The sequence below is a fragment of the Rhinoderma darwinii genome, chromosome 2, assembly GCF_050947455.1.
Source record: "Rhinoderma darwinii isolate aRhiDar2 chromosome 2, aRhiDar2.hap1, whole genome shotgun sequence".
Lineage (NCBI taxonomy): Eukaryota > Metazoa > Chordata > Amphibia > Anura > Rhinodermatidae > Rhinoderma > Rhinoderma darwinii.
Genome location: NC_134688.1, coordinates 397,767,084 through 397,785,683, shown reverse-complemented (window position 1 = coordinate 397,785,683; position 18,600 = coordinate 397,767,084). Strand labels below are relative to the sequence as shown.

At 43.1% G+C, this 18,600-nt stretch overlaps 1 protein-coding gene across 3 annotated transcripts in view; it reads left to right on the top strand.

Annotated features, from left to right (window-relative positions):
- The first annotated feature begins 10,785 nt into the window (after positions 1-10,785).
- The window catches only part of PHKA2 (phosphorylase kinase regulatory subunit alpha 2), a 93,554-nt gene continuing 85,739 nt past the window's right edge, over positions 10,786-18,600 (top strand). The window contains exons 1-2 of one of the 3 annotated variants that reach the window (XM_075854024.1): positions 10,786-11,031; positions 11,521-11,718. In XM_075854024.1, the coding sequence (XP_075710139.1) occupies positions 11,641-11,718 (78 nt within the window). In that variant the 5' untranslated portion in view covers positions 10,786-11,031; positions 11,521-11,640. Of the gene's footprint in view, positions 11,158-11,520; positions 11,719-18,600 lie in introns of all 3 variants that reach the window. The other 2 variants (XM_075854023.1, XM_075854025.1) reach the window with 2 other exon arrangements.

Below are 18,600 nucleotides of genomic sequence, written 5' to 3'. Positions count from 1 at the left end.
AAACCCCATCTGTGACATCAATATGCTCTAATATGGTATACCCCTTAATGGGCCCCTGACTTTAAATTCGTAAAAACACAAATTTAGCTGTAGAAGACACTAGCTGTAGGAGGAGTCTGCCCCCACTGCACTGTCTCCTATAGGAGAACAAAAGCTCTAAGCCCCACCCCTCAGTCATCTGCCATACTTAAAGAGGCTCTGTCACCACATTATAAGCGGCCTATATTGTACATGATGTGATCGGCACTGTAATGTAGATTACAGCAGTTTTTTTATTTAGGAAATCTTATTTTTGACGGAGTTATGACCTATATTAGCTTTATGCTAATGACTTTCTTAATGGACAACTGGGTGTGTTTTACTTTTTGACCAAGTGGGCGTTGTGGAGAGGAGTGTATGACACTGACCAATCAGCGTCATACACTTCTCTCCATTCATTTACACAGCATATAGTGATCTAGCTAGATCACTTTCTGCAGCCACATACACACACATTAACGTTACTCAAGTGTCCTGACAGTGAATAGACATCACTACCAGCCAGGACGTGATGTCTATTCAGAATCCTGACACTCCGGTAATGTTTGTGTGAGATTTACGGCAAGGCAAGCGTAATCTCGTGAGATTACGCTGTAAACTGTCATTTAAAACGAGATTACGCTTGATGTGCTGTAAATCTCACAAATGATAGTTTTTCTAAATAAAAAACACTGCTGTAATCTACATTGCAGCGCCGATCACATTATGTACAAGATAGGGTACTTATAATGTGGTGAAAGAGCCTCTTTAAAGAGGCTCTGTCACTAGTATGTAAATGCTCTATCTCCTAACTAATATAATAGGTGCTATGATGCTGATAACTACGGTGTAATTTTTTTTCAAAAACTTGTATTATTTGCAATTATGAGCGTTTTTCTAAATATAATTCGGCTCGAATATCTAAATAGGTTACTCTTTCTTTTCAATCTGAGCAGTGTAATGTTTTCTATATGACGCTGTCCAATCAGCTTGCAGCTTCTCTCCCTTCCCTTTCCAGCAACACAGCCTGATCATATAGTATACAGCTTCTCAGCCTTTTGGCTAAGATCAAGTGTAGTACCTGCTCAAGCTGAGGTTAGTAATCATCCCTGCCGGTGGAGGACAGGACCATCGTAAAGGGATGACAAAACGCTGAGGTGAGGGTAGGGAACCACAACGGTCATCGCCCTGGTGTACGCATTTGGTTTAAAGGTACCATTTGTAGGTGACCAGGCGACTGCCGGATCGAGGTCAGGTAGTTTGGAAGACCGAGTTGCTATGTGCCCCAGGGCTGGTGACCCTGGGGTGCCCTAACTCACTGGGGGTGGGATCCCACTGAGTGAATGCACATTTGCACGCACTCCTCTTTCACACTTCTGAGCACACACCTTTATTCTCCCGGCCTTCTGGCTGGGTGATGAGGAATTTTTATACCTGGCGGATGTCCACTTATTTAATTTAGTTTTTTTCACTGTGTGTTTGTCACGTTTGTCACAAAGATTTTGGGTTGCGGTGCCCTTTTGGGACCCTCCTGAGGACTAGGGGGAAAATGTGTGGCCATCTTGTTCCGTTTTCCCCTGCAACCCGGCCTCCCTTCTTCGCAGGAGAGGTGCGACCTTGAGTCAGGCTCCTAGGTGGACACTGGGGTGGCAGCCCAGGTAGAAGCCTAGGAGTGTGTTTGGGTCTCCCTAAGCTTCGGCGAGGGGGGATCATCGATCCTCTAGGCCTATGGTTTGGAGGATCGGGGAATGGTTATCCGCATCCTTGTACAGGTTTTGTGTGGCACCTCTGCACTTTTTATGCACTTGGGTGAGAGAAAGCACGGCTCGGGTTTTAAAAAAACGAACAAAAATACAGCTTCTATTCCCGACTGTGTTTTCAACTGGTGATATCTCCGGTTGTTTCATAGCTAGATCCTGGTGTCATATAAAAGATTAGAATCTTTCATATGACACGAGAACCACTGTTCTAGGTGGTCCACAGCACGAAATATGGCTAATTTAAGTGATCCCCCTTCCCTCCAGCCTTCGTCTCTCACACTGTGTGTGAAGCAGCTTCATGCTGATAGGACAGCGTCAGGGGCTGTGAGGTAGCTCCACCTCAGAAGAATCGCTGCTGTTTTAGTATAACAGTATAGGCTCATTTGCATATTTAGAAAAAAGCTCATAACTTTTAAAATAATAAATGTTTTGAGACACAATTTTCCCTAGCATTATCAGTGTGAGAGCGCCTATTAGAATAGCTAGATTGGGCATTACTAAACTAGAGACAGATCCTTTTTAAATGGAAGGGATCAGGAGGAAGTAACACCTGTGTTCTCTGCAAGACTGTTTGTTTCAGGAGCATGCAGAGAATCCTGCATAATGACAAACACGGTAGGCAAGTTTTTCTCTATTCATTTCTAGGTTTAGTCTACCTTTAAAGGGAAGGTGTCATGAATTTTTTTTTTATCATATTGCTTTTAATATCATAATAACAAATTTTATTTATTTATATTCTTGTGTTCTACTTTTTACTTTGTTCTACTTTTTACTTCTCTATGGGGGCTGCCATTATTTTTTCATCTCTGTATGTCGATTAACGACATATACAGAGATGGAATACGGCACATACAACCCCATAGAGAACTGCAGCGTATGCCGTCTGTGTGGGAACGGCGCATGCGCCGCTCCCACACAGACCAAAACGAAGCTCGTTCGCAGAGCGAAATCCGGCGCCATTTTCATGTGGACCAGAAGCCGATGCCAGACAGTAAGATGACGACTTCCGGCCGCGGCTTCCGGCCATATGTTCAAGGAAGCGAAGGAGCAAGGAATATGAGCGGAGGCGGCGGCAGGAGCAGGTAATTTATGTTCGTGTATGATGTGTGCATTATCTTCGTGTATGTTCGTGTGATACGGTCTGCTGAGCACTGTATCTAATCCTCCTACACTGTGCAGTTGCTCAGAAAATGGCGGCACACAGTGTAGGAGGTTTGAAGATTAAAACCCCTCCTTCTCCTGGCACTAGCCAGAATAAGGGAGGGGGTATTGTGTGAGGACACTAGAGAGTGTGTCTACCCCAAATTTGCAGCATAAAGCAATGAGGTTGCTTTACCACATTGACCATGCTGCAATTTGGGGAACTGCTCCCTCTAGTGGCCAGCACATGGAAATGTTATAAATTAGAATCTAATTTATAATATTTCCTGACTTGTGAAAAAATTAAAAAAAATTAAAACAATGTGTAATCACTTAAATAATAATTGTTTAACTAAAAAAAAAAAAAATTCTAGCGACACATTCCCTTTAAGGCTGTGTTCACATCACCGTCGCTTTCCGCTGAGGGGGCTTAGTCTCAGGTTTCCGTCGGGTTAACCCCTCTGCGGAAAGGCAAACGGAAACCTGAGCTTCTGTTTCCCTCACCACTGATGACGGAAACCTAGCTAATGTTTTCCGTCTGTCACCATTGGTTCCGTCAAGAACAACGGAACCCTGTCACAACGGTGACAGACGGAAACCATTAGCTAGGTTTTCGTCAGCATTGATATCAATGGTGAGGGAAACAGAAGCTAAGGTTTCCGTTTGAGGGGTTCTGTCGGGTTAACCTCTCAACGGAAAGACAATGGAAGGGCAACAGTGATGTGAACGGGCCCTAACCCTGTCATGACTTGAGGTGTTTTGGACCTTCAAGATCAGAGAAAAATTTTACTTTTTGGAATGCTGCATTCAAAAGGTGACTCTTCTTTTTTGTTTCTCAGTCTACCCAAAAGTTTTGTGTTTCTTTTTTTTGGGGAATAGGTGATAAATGTATGATTTCTGCGGTTCCAACCGCTGGGACACCCAGCAATCACAAGAACGAAGGTCCTGGGTCCCCAGTTTGAATGGGGCGGCGAACACTCGTGTGCACTACTGCTCCCTTTATTCTCTATGGGACTGATGGAAATAGCCAAGCGATGTACTGTCGGAACCGTAGTGATTATACATTTACCACCTATCCTGGGGAGAGGTGAGAAATGTAAGACAGCCCTTTAAAGGCTATGTACGCCTTTGACATGGGAAAACAAAGATTTAAGATATATTAGTGATTACCTGTAGTTTAAAAAAAACTTGCACTTAGTTTCAGGCTGCAATCTTTATGCCTTTATTCATCTTCAGACCCCCGATATGCAGTTTTCAAACTGCTCCTAGTTTCAGACTTTTCTCATGTGGATGTATCCCTCCCTGTAATATAAGCTGAATGTGAGATGTGAATTAAGGATGCTTCTGTCTTCACTAGCTCTCATGTATCAGTACTTCTTTCTTCTACAGCCCATGGGGCAACTCTTCTCCCTTGCGCTGACAGACACTGATGCTGAGGAGTGTGTGATTCCCCCTCTCTGCCCCTGCACAGTCTACTGTAGGTGCTCTACTCTCCCTCTACACAGCCTGTTTCACCCTTTCCCCCTTTGCTTTCCTCTCTATCATCACCGACAGCCTGAGTGACCTGCCCTCCATGAACACTTGGATGCTCCCCTCCCTCTCTGATCTGCGTGTACAGCCTACTTTCCCTCCCTGCTGCTATCTCTAACACTGAGGGAGGGGAGAAGTGTGCTGTGGGATCTATTTCTAAAAACAGCAGGACAACCAGCTATGTACAGGAGTTACACAATTAGCACTAATTTTGCATTTAGGAAGCAAACGAACAATAAAAAAATGTCAATGCAAAGGTGTCTGTAGCCTTTAAATATCTCAATATAACTCCTTTAAAACGTACTATGTCCGAGGGCTGGATATTGATATTTTAATTATAAATTGTCAAGAAGAAATCAATCTCCAAAAAAGGCCAATGTAACTGAAAATCCCATCACTATATTTAGGCTGGGGAATGATTGTATCCGTTGGTACTGTATGTACCACTACTTGCGCCTCCATTAAATGTTAACCTTAGATATAATTGTAAAACAAGTGTAACAGTTGCTGCCTATAAACAGTGTATAGTATGTTTGCAAAATGTTTTTAATTTAGATTGTTATTAGAGGTTTCCATTAACCCCTTAACAACAGCCCTCCGTCTTTTGACGGCAGGCGGTGCAGGTGCTTCGTCTACAGTGACGTTTTTTGGCGTCGCTGTAGAAGAGGCTGATGAGCGCTCCTGTCAGCTCTTATCCTTTAAGCAGGAGCTTTAACTGACAGCTCCTGATCTTAGAGTAGCCTCCTGAACAGAGCTGGGATCGGAAAACATTCAGACCCCAGCTGTTTAACCCTTTGATCGCTGCGGTCCGTGACCGCGGCATGATCAAAGGGAACTCCCCTCTTTGAACCCAGTGATGCAATCGAAGACTGGGGAATCCCTCTGCAGTCAGCCCTGGGGGCCTAGAAAAAAAACCAAGGCTGTCTGTTTAGTTTGCCTGCTGTTAGGGCACACTATGTGCTGCCCTAACAGCAGCATGTGTCATAGTGACACAGTGGAATGCATTAGCATACAAGAGTATGCTAGTACATTATAAGTAAAAAATAAAGTTGCAAATAAAGTTATCCCTTAATGGGATTAAAACAAATGTAACAAGAAATAAATAACAAAAGGTCCCCACAAAAGTCATTATTTTAAATAAAATATATTTTATTGCCCATACATTACATAAAAACCTATACATATTAGGTATCTACACGACCGTAATAACCAGAAGTATTAATTTAACAGGTTATTTAGCGTGAAACATGAACAGGATAAAAAATAAGCAAAAAAACGAATGACGAGAATCGCTTTTTCATATATTCACGCCGTAAAAATAAATTCTTAACTTAGTGATTTTTTTTCTACCCCCAAACCGTGCAGAAACAAAAAACAATTTCACCCACATAAAACAAGGCATCATACAGCCACGCCAATGAAAAAATAAAAAAATGATGGAAAAATGTAGCTGGTCATTAAAGGACCAGTGTCACGAAAAAAATTTTTTTTAGATCAATTTGACTTTAGTGTGTTATTAAACATTTTTTTATTTATTTGTGTGTTTGTGTTTTACTTTTTTATTTTTTTCACTTTTTCTTCCCTATGGGGGCTGCCATTTTTTTTTCCATTTCTGTATGTGTCGATTAACGACACATACAGACATGGAATACGGCACATACAGTCCCATAGTGAATGCGATCGGGGCCCGTTCCATCCACTATGCTGTACGCCATCTGTGTGGGAACGGCGCATGCGCCGCTCCCACACAGTCCAAGTTGAACTGTGCGACGTCCGACGCCATTTTCCTGTGGACCGGAAGTCGCGGCCGGACAGTAAGATTACTACTTCCGGTCGCGGCTTACGGACTTGTGCACTTGGAGCGGCGGTAGCAGACGGAGCGGACGGACTGGAGGGAGCGGCGGCAGCAGGAGCAGGTAAGTTATTTCTATGTATGTTCGTGTTTCAGTGTGTGTTTACTACTGTATGTAAACCTACTACACTGTGTGTTAGCTCAAAAAATGGCGACACACAGTGTAGGAGGTTTGACCGTTCAATCCCCTCGTTTCTCCCGGCACTAGCCAGGATAAAGGAGGGGGGGTTCTGAGAGCTCACTAGAGCGAGTGAGTTTTCTCTAATTTTGCAGCATAAAGCAATGTGGTTGATTTACCACATGCAATGCTGCAATTTTGGGAATTGCTCCATCTAGTGACCAGCGCTGGGAAATATTATAAATTAGAATCTAATTTATAATATTTCCTGACTCGTGAAAAAAAATAAATTAGAACAATGTTTAATCACCTACACACTAATTGTTTAACTAAAAAAAAAATAAAAAATATGTTTTTCTAGCGACACATTACCTTTAAGGCCTTTTCAGGCCCGGTCACTGAGGATATTTTCCCATTTTGGACATTTATGGCATGTCCACAGTTTATGCCATAAATGTTCGACAGATGCAGGTCCCACCTCTGGGACCCGCACCTTGACCCCCATCCTACCTTGCTCGGTTCCTGCTGCTCCCGAACCACTGTCGGGTGTTCCAGAAACAGCCAAGATCGCTGTTTGAAGAAGTGAATGGGAGTTCCATAATTTTTGTAGCTCGCCGTGCTACAAGCATTTACTAAAAGACATGTCAGGAGAGCTGAGAGGTCCACTGTATCCAAAGGTCTGTACACAGTTGTCTGGCTCAAATCTTGTAAGGCAGGCATATCTAAACTATACAACAAAAAGTATGTGAATACTTTCCTAACTATTGATTTCAGGTTTCACCTTTGCCACAAGTAAGTTTGTGAAATTTCTGATTCGCTGGATCTGTCCTGGTTTACTGTAAGTGCTATTATTGGGAAGTGGAAGCATCTAGGCGTAACAACAGCTCGAAGTTGGTAGGCCACGCAAACTCATGGAGCAGAAGAACGTTGCGTGTAAAAATCACCTATCCTCTGTTGCATCACTCACTACATATTTACAAACTGCCTCTGTAAGTGACATCAGCACAAGAACTGTGCATGAGGGACTTCATGAAATGGGTTTCCATGGTTGAGATGCTGCACTCAAGCCCCTTGATTACTATGCACAATGCCAAGCGTCGGCTGGAGTGGTGTAAAGCAGACCACCACTGGACTCTGGATCAGTGGAAACGTGTTCTGTGGAGTGACGAGTCACACTTCTCTATCTCGCAGTCTGATGGATGAGTCTGGGTTTGGTGAATGGCAGGAGAACGTTACCTACCTGACTGATTTTGCCAACGGTAAAGTTTGGTGGAGGAGGGATAATGCTATGGGGATATTTTTTAGAGGTTAGCCTATGCAAGTGAAGGGACATTCAGCATGCCAAGACATTTTGGGCATGTGTATACTTCCAGCTTTGGTTTCTGTGTGGATTCTGGTGGTTCCTTGCAATGTACAGTCATTTGTGAAATTACGTCACCAAAACCATATTGGTCTTTACTGAGACTGCATTGTATTGTAAGCAAAGATCTCCAGTCTAGAGTCTGTATTGGATAAATGTAATATACACCGATAAGCTATAATATTAAAACAACCTGCCTAATAGTGTGCAGGTCTCCCTCATGCTGCCAAAACAGCTCTAACCCAATGAGGACTCCACAAGATCTCTGAAGATGTTCTGTGGTATCCTGTACCAAGACGTTACCAGCATATCCTTTAAGTTCTGTAGAATAGTAGTGAGGTGGGGCCTCTTGTTTTTCCAGCACATCCCACAGATGCTCGACCAGCTTGAGATCTGGTGAAATTGGAGGCTAAGTCAACACCTTGAACCCTTTGTCATGTTCCTCAAACCATTTCTGAACAATATCTGCAGTGTGGCAGGACGCATTATCCTGCTGAAAGATGTCACTGCCATTAGCTATTACCGTTGAGGTATAGAGGTGTACTTGGTCATCAACAATGTCTAGGTATGTGGTACGTGTGAAAGTAATTTCCACACGAATGACAGGACCCAAGGTTCCCAGCAGAATATTGCCCAGAGGTAACCCTGCCTCCGCCGATTTGCCTTTTTCCCATAGTGCATCCTGGTACCATCTCTTCCTCAGGTAAGAAACCCACATTCACCCGGCCGTCCTCACGATGTAAAATAAAATGTGACTCATCAAACCAGACCACCTTCTTGCATTGCTCTATGGCCCTGGGTGACCATGACCCTGTCGCTGGTTCACCAGTTGTCCTTCCTTTGACCACTTTTACTGGGTACTTACCAGGAACACCCTACATGATCTGCCATTTTGAAGATGCTCTAACCCAGTTGTCTAGCCATCAGAATTTGTCCCTTGTCAAAATCGCTTAGATCCTTAGGCCGGGTTCCCACGTAGCGTAAAAGCTGGAGAATTTCCACAACGGAATTCTGTGAGAACATTCTGTAGCATTTACAGTAGCAGCAAATAGGATGAGATTTTGAAAAACGCTGCGAAAACAATAATAAATTGACCTGCGGTGCGGAATTTAATTCCGCAGAATGTTAATTTATGCTGCGTTTTTGTGGCAGGTTTTCCTTATTGAACTCAATGGAGATACAAAACATGCAACAAATAGCCAAGTGTTGCGATTCCGCCGCAAAAATCCCAAAAGTTTATACTTACCAAGAACTTTTGCTTCTTCCTCCAGCCCGGCCTCCTGGGATGACGTTTCACCCCATGTGACCGCTGCAGCCAATCACAGGCTGCAGTGTTATCCAGGGAGGCCGGACATCAAAGGAGGGATGACATCATGACAACGGCCGGGGTAAGTATGAACGGTTTTTGGGTTTTTCTCACCGAAAAACCGCACCACAATGGGACGGAATGGGCATATGCTGCCTAGTATCCAACCAGTGAGAACCCGGCCTTACACTTGCCCATTTTTTTTTCTTACAAAATATCAACTTCAAGAATGAACTGTTCACTTGCTGCCTAAGGGTATGTTCACACGCTTAACCAAAAACGTCTGAAAATATGGAGCTGTTTTCAAGGGAAAACAGCTCCTGATTTTCAGAAGTTTTTTAAGCCACTCACGTCTTTCACGGCCATTTTTGGAGCTGTTTTCAGTCTATGAAAAACGGCTCCAAAAACGTCCCAAGAAGTGACTTGCACTTCTTTTTCGTGGCTGTTTTTTTACGCTGCCGTTTTTCAAAACGGCCAGTCGGAGCAGAACGCAGTTTTTCCCATTGAAAACAATGGGAAGATGTTTGGAGGCATTCTGCTACCGATTTTTCGGCCGTTTACGGCCCGAAAAACGGCCGAAAATAAGCCGTGTGAACATAGCCTAATATATCCCACCTCTTGTCAGGTGTTATTCTAATGAGATCATCAATGTTATTCACTTCACCTGTCAGTGCTTTTAATGTTATGGCTGATCAGTGTATGTACTACTGAAACTCACATTAACCATAGTTGCCTACTTAGGCCTTGTTCACACGACGTGTATTTGACACGTTTTACGTGCCGAAACGCATGCTTTATGCTTCCCATTGTCATCAATGGGAAAATGCATTGTAGTGCATACGACAAGTTTTTTTTACGCTCGCGTGTTTCAAATACGCAATGTGTAAAAAAAAGAAGCGTCAGGTCAATGCTTGGCAAGTAAAACGCGCCTAATCCCCATAGTCAATGGGAGTCCTAATCACTTTGTGTGGGAGCACAGCCCGAAAATGCCGTCAGCGACCGGCCGTGCCCGCAATCGCGGGCCGTGATTACGGGCACAGCCATGTGTATAGGGCCTAACAGTGCCATCAAAGTTCCCCCATAACAACAGTACCAGCAGAGTGCCCCTCAAACAATAGTAACAGCAGAGTACCCCCATAACAACAGTGCCAGCAGAGTGCCCCTCAAACAATAGTAACAGCAGAGTACCCCCATAACAACAGTGCCAGCAGAGTGCCCCTCAAACAATAGTAACAGCAGAGTACCCCCATAACAACAGTGCCAGCAGAGTGCCCCTCATGAACAATAGTGACAGTAGAAATGGCGGCTGCCAGTAGCCCTTGTCAGTAACCCTTGTGACAGATATCTCCTCTTTCTGGATAGGTGCAGCAGTTACCCATAGCAACCAATCACTTTCCAGCACCTGCTTGATCGCTCTAGGCAACTTCTACACTTTCCCCTTGCATTAGTTTTGATAAATCTCCCTTATTTTTGTTTATAAGTCACCCCTTATGTGGTCCGTAAATCACTCGGAAGGTTTCTCAGCAGGGGAACGTTCATCTGATCAGGTGTGTGTATGTGTATATATATATATATATAGCCGCCCACCTTCAAGCTCTTTACTTACAATAATATGAGCGACATTATATAACAGACTGCGAATCTTTCTTATTCACCTTCCAGGACCTGCGAAAGCAGCTGCGTCATTCTACATGTTATTGCTTCTCGGCTGCCCCCGTGTGTCCAGTAGACGAAGTGCCTCTTCATACAAACTGCAGCTCAATATCCTCACTTCTCTGCTGCCCTCTTACTTCCAATAGTAGAAACGCATCTTATGCAGACTAGCAGCTCTGGATGTCTTCATAATACACTGGCTGCAGCAGCCATCAAGAGCTCAGCACCAGGAAGAGCCCGATCGCTGCTTTCCTGTGTACATAACGGGTTTCCGGTGTATTTTCTCCATGGCAGGTGATATGCGGGGTACCTGTGTGTTCTGCATTGATGGATGCATGTATATATATAGCACACAGGTGGGGCAGAGAAGCTGAGTGCTGTGAGTGACAGTTTTCGCATGATCGCGGGCATCGGTCCCAGGTAAGGCACTGTGCAGTAACATATACTACCTGACCCTATAGAATGGTATATATATATATATATATATATATATATATATATATATATATATATATATATATATATATATATATATATATAGTGAAACCTATCGGCATTAGGGTGGTGAATATTTATAATTTCTTACCGCGGTGCGTTCTATATAACGGGGAGGTGCGGGCAGATGGATGTTTCTGCACATAGATACATGGGGCACACGTATGGCCAGGCTGCTTTCTAAGAATAACCTTGTATGTTCTGCTGGGTGACAAGCAGTGATCGTCAGCAGCCGGCACATCCCCCTAATCCAGGCCTCACTGACAGCTCTGTTTATTTTGGAACAAGGTCGCCAGCTGCCTCCTCCTGTCAGTGAATGAATGGGAACAGGTCACAGAGGAGAGGACCTCAGGCCTACTACAGCTAACCCTGTGCAGAACTACCTGGCAGAAGTGTGGGCCTGGCACAATGAGGAGCCGGAGTAACTCAGGAGTCAGGCTTGATGGATATGCCAGGCTTGTTCAGCAGACTATCCTGTGCCACCAGGTAGGAGATCATTCTAATAACTGTTTTAGGTTGGATATAATGGATCACAGTATGTGGTCATTTTATATATTAACATTGGGCCATTGTGTCTATTAGTTCTTTGTTTTGATTTTGTGTATCCGGTATTTGCTATGGCAGCTGAGAGAACATGCATTTCAGATTTTCTCTGGACTGGCGTGGGCATTAAATGTGATTGGGTGGCACACATGTATTACACACACAGCCTCATCCATTACTGTGGCACTTGATCCAGCCAATGATCACCCTCTGCCATTCTTTGTTCCCTAGGTGGATGCCTCACATTGTGCACGCTATCACTCAAGGGTCACAAGTTGTCATTATTTAGGGCATGCAGCCTGGATCAAGGATACAAGCCCTGAGTGTCCTGGGCTGTCAACGTGAATTCTACATTATTTACACCAGTACAAGTACAGTACATGTAGTACAGGGAGAGAGCAGTGTAGTACAGGTAGAGAGTAGTACAGTACATGTAGTACAGGTAGAGAGTAGTACAGTACATGTAGTACAGGTAGAGAGTAGTACAGTACATGTAGTACAGGTAGAGAGCAGTACAGTACATGTAGTACAGGTAGAGAGCCGTACAGTACATGTAGTACAGAGAGAGCAGTACAGTACATGCATTACAGGACATGTAGCACAGGTAGAGAGCAGTACAGTACATCTAGTACACGTAGAGAGCAATACAGTACATGTAGTACAGGTAGAGAGCAGTACAGTACATGTAGTACACGTAGAGAGCAATACAGTACATGTATTATAGGTAGAGAGTAGTACAGGACATGTAGTACAGGCACAGAGCTGTATAGTATATGTAGTACAGGGACAGAGTAGTACAGTATATGTAGTACAGTATATGTAGTACAGGGAGAGAGTAGTACCGTATATTTAGTACAGGGAGAGCGTAGTACAGTACATGTAGGTGTCATGCAATGGCAGGCAATCCTAACACTTGGGAAATGTTTACACGGCTTATTTTCAGCCTTTTTTCGAAAAACGGCTGAAAAAACGAAATCTGAACGCCTCCAAACATCTGCCCATTGATTTCAATGGGAAAAATGGCGTTTCATTCCAACGGAGCATTTTTGTACGCGGCTGTTTGAAAAAAACGGCGCTTAAAAAAACGCCCTGTAAAAAGAAGTGCATGTCATTTCTTGATCCATTTTTGCAGCCGTTTTTTACTTTAGCGTTTGAACATACCTTTATGTTGAAGTCGGAAGAAATAACTGTCCGCCAAATGAGCGTTCTGATGTGTATGGCCAGCCTATGTATGGTCCTTTATATATTGCCAGAAAACATCAATGTATGTTCCTCCATCTTTAAAACAGCAATAAGCTGCGGCACTACATAAATTGACTATTATTACATATTACAGTAGGCCTTATTTTAATTTAGCTGAAAGGGTAATAGAAACCTGGACGTTGTAAAAGAGAAAAGAATATGAGTACTTGTTTACACTCATCTCGAGTTCCTGATCTTGGCCTCTCGTCCGTTACACCCCTTCACTCCCATCTCCGTAGATTCGCACATGCTGATGTCCACAAAGCCTCTCTATGTTGTTGACTTTGGATTTATGTGTGATTTTGTTACCTTACAAGCCAAAAAAATAAAAGGTTATTTGAGGACACGATGCTGAAGGCAAGGCTCTGCCCACACATTAAGTAGTGATCCAGCGCCTGGTAAGACACATGTTATATAAGTGACAGACATATATCACATATACCCTATATACAGTATTTGACGAGAGTGCTCACTGTGCTGTCACCAATAGCAACCAATTTACAATTTGTATCTTGCTGTTTATACACCTGACAGACTGGGATATTTACTGTGAATCTTGGTACAAACTCATAGATGACTATTGAAAAACTTGACACAGGGCTCAGTGGGGGCATTATGGCTCTTTTGGATATTTTGTTGTATGTATTATTCATTGGGAGAATCCAGGTCATTCATATTATGTTTTGTGATGCAATTTGAGGGGTAGCAGAGTTTTTATGATTCGCACAGGAGACTGTGATGGGACCATTACCTGGAGCTCTGAGGTAAACCAGCACTACATGGCATCATGCAAATTGATAAGACACAAATTCTGACCACAGTAGATGAGTGATTCCCAACCTTATTACCATGGGGAACCCCTGAAAAGTTATGTCACTCCTGGGGAACCCCTACTCCTATTCTTGGTGTAGAGGAGGTAAAGCATTCTACAATTATTGACTTGTGCTATGTTATGGCCTAGATTGGCTGACTTCTTTGCCAAGCATCTTTGAACAGGCTGAAATCATCCCCAATAAAAAAGTGACCGCTCTTTCTGTCCCTGTCTTTGTTGGAAAACACTGGACTAGATGACAGCCTCTTGTATCAGAACACACCGTTTTAGATCACTCAAGATTAGAATAGTAGATTAGAATAGTACATTATCTTCATCAGTTTATCTGTAGCTGTTCTTTCTGCGCCCTTGAATTAGGGCATGCCGCGACTTGCCCTAATCCAAGGGCATGGAATGTACGATGAGGAAAGATTGCCTTGGTGACTATATGCTTTAAACTTCTATAGTAAGCATGAACTTTTATGTATTATGTACTATTTTTTTAATCCGCAGCATGTCGATTGTAATTGCGTAATCGCTGCCTTTTTGCTGCAGGTTTTCCCCATTGAATTCAATGGGGAGGTAAAACCCGCAACAAATAGCAGATGAAGTGAATTTTGCTTCGGAAAAGCTGCGATTCCGCCGCAAAAATCGCAACGCAGAAAAAAATAAATCTTATACTTACCCGTGATTTTTTCATCCAGGCCATCTTCCTGGGATGGCATTTCATCCCATGTGACCGCTGCAGCCAATCACAGGCTTCAGCGGTCACATGGGATTAAACGTCATCCCAGGAGGCTGACTTGCATGGGGTAAGGGTACAGAAGCTGTGACAGTGGGCCTATACCTTTTCATTGTCTTGTGGAGAATACACTCCGTATCATCCTTCTCTCCATGAACTCACATGTAAACCGAGCAGTAAATACCTACTCTTAAAATGCTATTGTATTCTCTTAGTGACGGTACTGAAAAAAAACACTCAGTTGAATAGGATTAAGGCCCATTTACACGGACAATGATCGGCTGATCGCATCTTTTATTCAGCCCTAAAAATCTGCATTGTTGGCAGCACATCTCTCCAAGTAAAAATGGGGATTTGTTGCCAGCAACATGTAAACTGTATGGGGCCGAACAATTGTATTTATGATCGTTCGTCCTCATATAGTTTATATCGGCTCATGGAAAGGGCCCTTAATAGAGTGTCGATAGGCCTGTAATTATTAGTGATCGCCACTCGTTATGGGCAGAAATCTGTGTTGTATCAAAAGAGCTGCGACTGAAAAGTTAGAAAATGTATATTTAGAGTTGTGAGTAATAAGAAAAGATTGTTACATGTGTAGAAAGATTATATGTTGTCCGCATAGTCTTTTGCAGGGTGAGGGGTCTGTTCATTCTCTATGGCAATCATTAGCTTGTGTATACAGGGTCGTATACAGGGACATGATTTAATGTGGTATATTAAGTCTAATTGCCTAGGGCAGCATGCCCTAGGCATTTAGACTTAATATGCCACATTAAAGGCCCATTTATACTCACTAATTATTGTCATGATTTGTTCATTTTTGGGTGACTATAAGGTCAATTGCCCAGTGTTAAAAAATGAAAGATCAATGATAAGCAATACAATTATTGTTTACCATTAATCTTCATCAATTGTGCTGCTGTAAAAATAGTCGACAATAACTAAATACTACAATACTATGATTAAATAACACCACAATAAAGTTCTTAAATACGACCATACCATGGCTAAAGAATATTACCATAAAAAAACTGAATAATACCATCATACCGTTGCTAAATGAAAAACAGTACCTGAAGACCAGTATTATTACACAGGCGGTCTGGAGAGTAACATCTTGCTGAGGAGTGTACAAATCTATACACCGATAATAATAAACAGAATAAGCAACAATTAAATGTTATGACTTACAGGTGACATCTTCTCTGGTGTCGTATGCTTTTCCGCTTCTACTCAATCTGGCCTAGACCGCCATAAAGATTTCTTCCAGTTACGACTCACCTCTGCTAAGTTTGCCAGACAGACTTCATTGGCTCCTTGTTTTTCCAGCCCTTTCCAACCCGCCATAGGAATACAAATTCACCATCCTGCATCCCCTTTAATATCCTGCATCTATGGCTACCCCTAATATTATTCCTGCCCCCAGTTATTGACCTCAGTACTGGACTTGCTTTGCTGATAAGTGTCCCCAAATACTGTACCCCATAAAAAAATAGCATTGCCCTGCTGCCGCCTTTTGTTTCTAATCTTAATGCAGCTGGTTGCCCATAGCGCACAAATACTGTACTACATAAATAATAACTATAGTATCCCAAAATAATAGTGCAATACACTCAGTGTCCCCTAAAATAGTGGCACATTCAGTACTTCTGAAAATAGTACCACATACTCAGTAACTAATTGTAAATAGTTCCATATAGCTAGTGCCCCCAAAAATACCCCACCATAAATAGGAGCACACATATAGTGATCCATATTAAATAGCGTCATACACATAATGCCCCCTCTAATGTCGTCGTCCCCCCCCCCCCAATAAATAGTGACGTACAGATGATGCTTCTTATAGGGGTTTTCCCATCAGGGACATTTATGACATATTCACAAGATATGTCATAAATGTCCGATAGATACGGGTCCCATCTCTGGGACCTGCACCTGTCTCTAGAACAGGGCCCCCTAAACCACGTTCTGACACTCTGTTTTGCGGCTGAAGCAGGTGAATTCAGACCATAAAGAAGGAAACAGCGAAGCTCGCTGAGCTACGCTGTTTCAGTAAGTCCCATAGAACTGAATAGTAGTTAAGGAAACCGCGTAACTCGCATGCTACGCTGCTTCCGTTACTGATATCCACTACTGTGGGAATTACGGAAACAGTGTAGCTCAGCAAGCTACACTGTTTTCGTAACTCCGACCATAAAGTCAGGAAGTGGCCAGAAGGCAGCGAGAGCAGAAGAAGGTAGAATGGTGTTTAGGGGGCCCCGTTCTAGAGGTGGGATCTGCATCTATCTGACATTTATGACATATCCTGTGGATATGTCATAAATATCCCTGGTGGGAAAACTCCTTTAAATCACCCTATAGTACATAGGCCCCTAATAGTTTCCCCATAGTGGCCCACATAAAATTGTAAGTGCGCCTTAAAGGGCCCCATATAAATTTGTGCATATATTGTGCCCCTTCAGTGACCCATATAATTAGTGCCCCCCAAAATTTGCAATATCAAATTTTGCCATATAGTGCCCCTTATAATTGCTCCATGTAGTTGTGGTATATAGTTACCGCCCCATAAGGTATAAAAAGTAATTTTCATCTGTTATGCAGCAGGCCTACTTAAAGTGAATGACTGCCTGTGCGCGAAGTGACCCTCCCCTTTAGGATTTGGTGGCCTTTTACCTTCCCCCCCCCCCTCTGAGGACTGCCGTATGGCCCATTCCCTCCACTAAGCAAAACAAAATAGGTTGATACAGCTCACCGCAATATAGATCTAAGTCACAATCCAAATGTAAAGACGATGCAGGGAGGAAGAAACTCTGTCTCTGCCAAGGGTCAGAGAACTTAGGCAGTGAAGATGATTGATGTTCAGTTTCTTTGTTTTAACCTGATGCAATATTTTTTGTTGCTTTTAACGAAAGGCCTGTTCACACTGCGTTTCCCCTCTATGTTTGACATATGCATTGGGCAAGTCAAATTATGTATTAATAGAATTCCTTTGTGGAAAGCCAAATAGAGGAGTTATCCACTACCGAACAACTGATAACCTATTCACCTGATAAGTCATCGGTACATTATCGGTGGGGGTCCGGCACCTGGACCCTGCACCGATCAGCTGCTCCGACTGCCTTTCGGGCACTGGACGTCCATGTCGGAAGCAGATGGCTCCAGTCACGGAATAGCGGCCGAGCTGCAGTACTGCTCCTATTCAAATGAATAGGAGCAGAGCTGCAGCACGGCCGCTATGCCATGTACGGAGCCAAATGCTTCCAGCTCCGTACATTGCATACTGTGCAATGATCTCCGGTGCCCGCACACTGGTGTCGGACCCGCACCGATGATATACTGATGACCTATCCAATGGGGGATCCCACGTCATTTAAAAAAAAAAATAATAATTGGAAAGAACGATTTGGGGTTCCCCCATTTTTAGAACCAGCCAGATACAACACAGCAGCAGCAGGCTAGCATTACCAGGGTGGGAAGGGACACTGTTTTTGGGCTTTCCCAGCCTAATAATACCAGCCCGCGGCCACGCCAGTACCCAACCATCACTACATATGATCGGGTACTGGATCGTACCCGGCTCTTCCTGGTGGCGGTGGGTACCGGGATAATAATAGGGGTTAGTGTTAGCCTCTTCATGTCTAACATTAAGCCCTGCCTTAGTAATGAACACTGTCACTCAGCCAGCAGCTATTAATAAGGCAGTAGTAATAAAGTTTATAAAAATACAAAGACATAGAAAAAATATTTAATTGAAAAAAAATCCCACACAACCCTCACTATCCATTTTATTGAGAATTAAAAAAACGCTGTTATCAAAGTAGTCCTTGAATCCGACGTAGTCCAACAACCTTACCTGTAAAAAAACACAAACACACAAAAATAATTAGTTTCACATAAAAAAGCAAAACAATTATTATTCTTACATTTACTGACTGCTGGGCCTTATATCTAATCCTATCATGTGTGATACTGACTGCTGAGCCTCTGTATCTAATCCCATCATGTGTGATACTGACTGCTGAGCCTTATA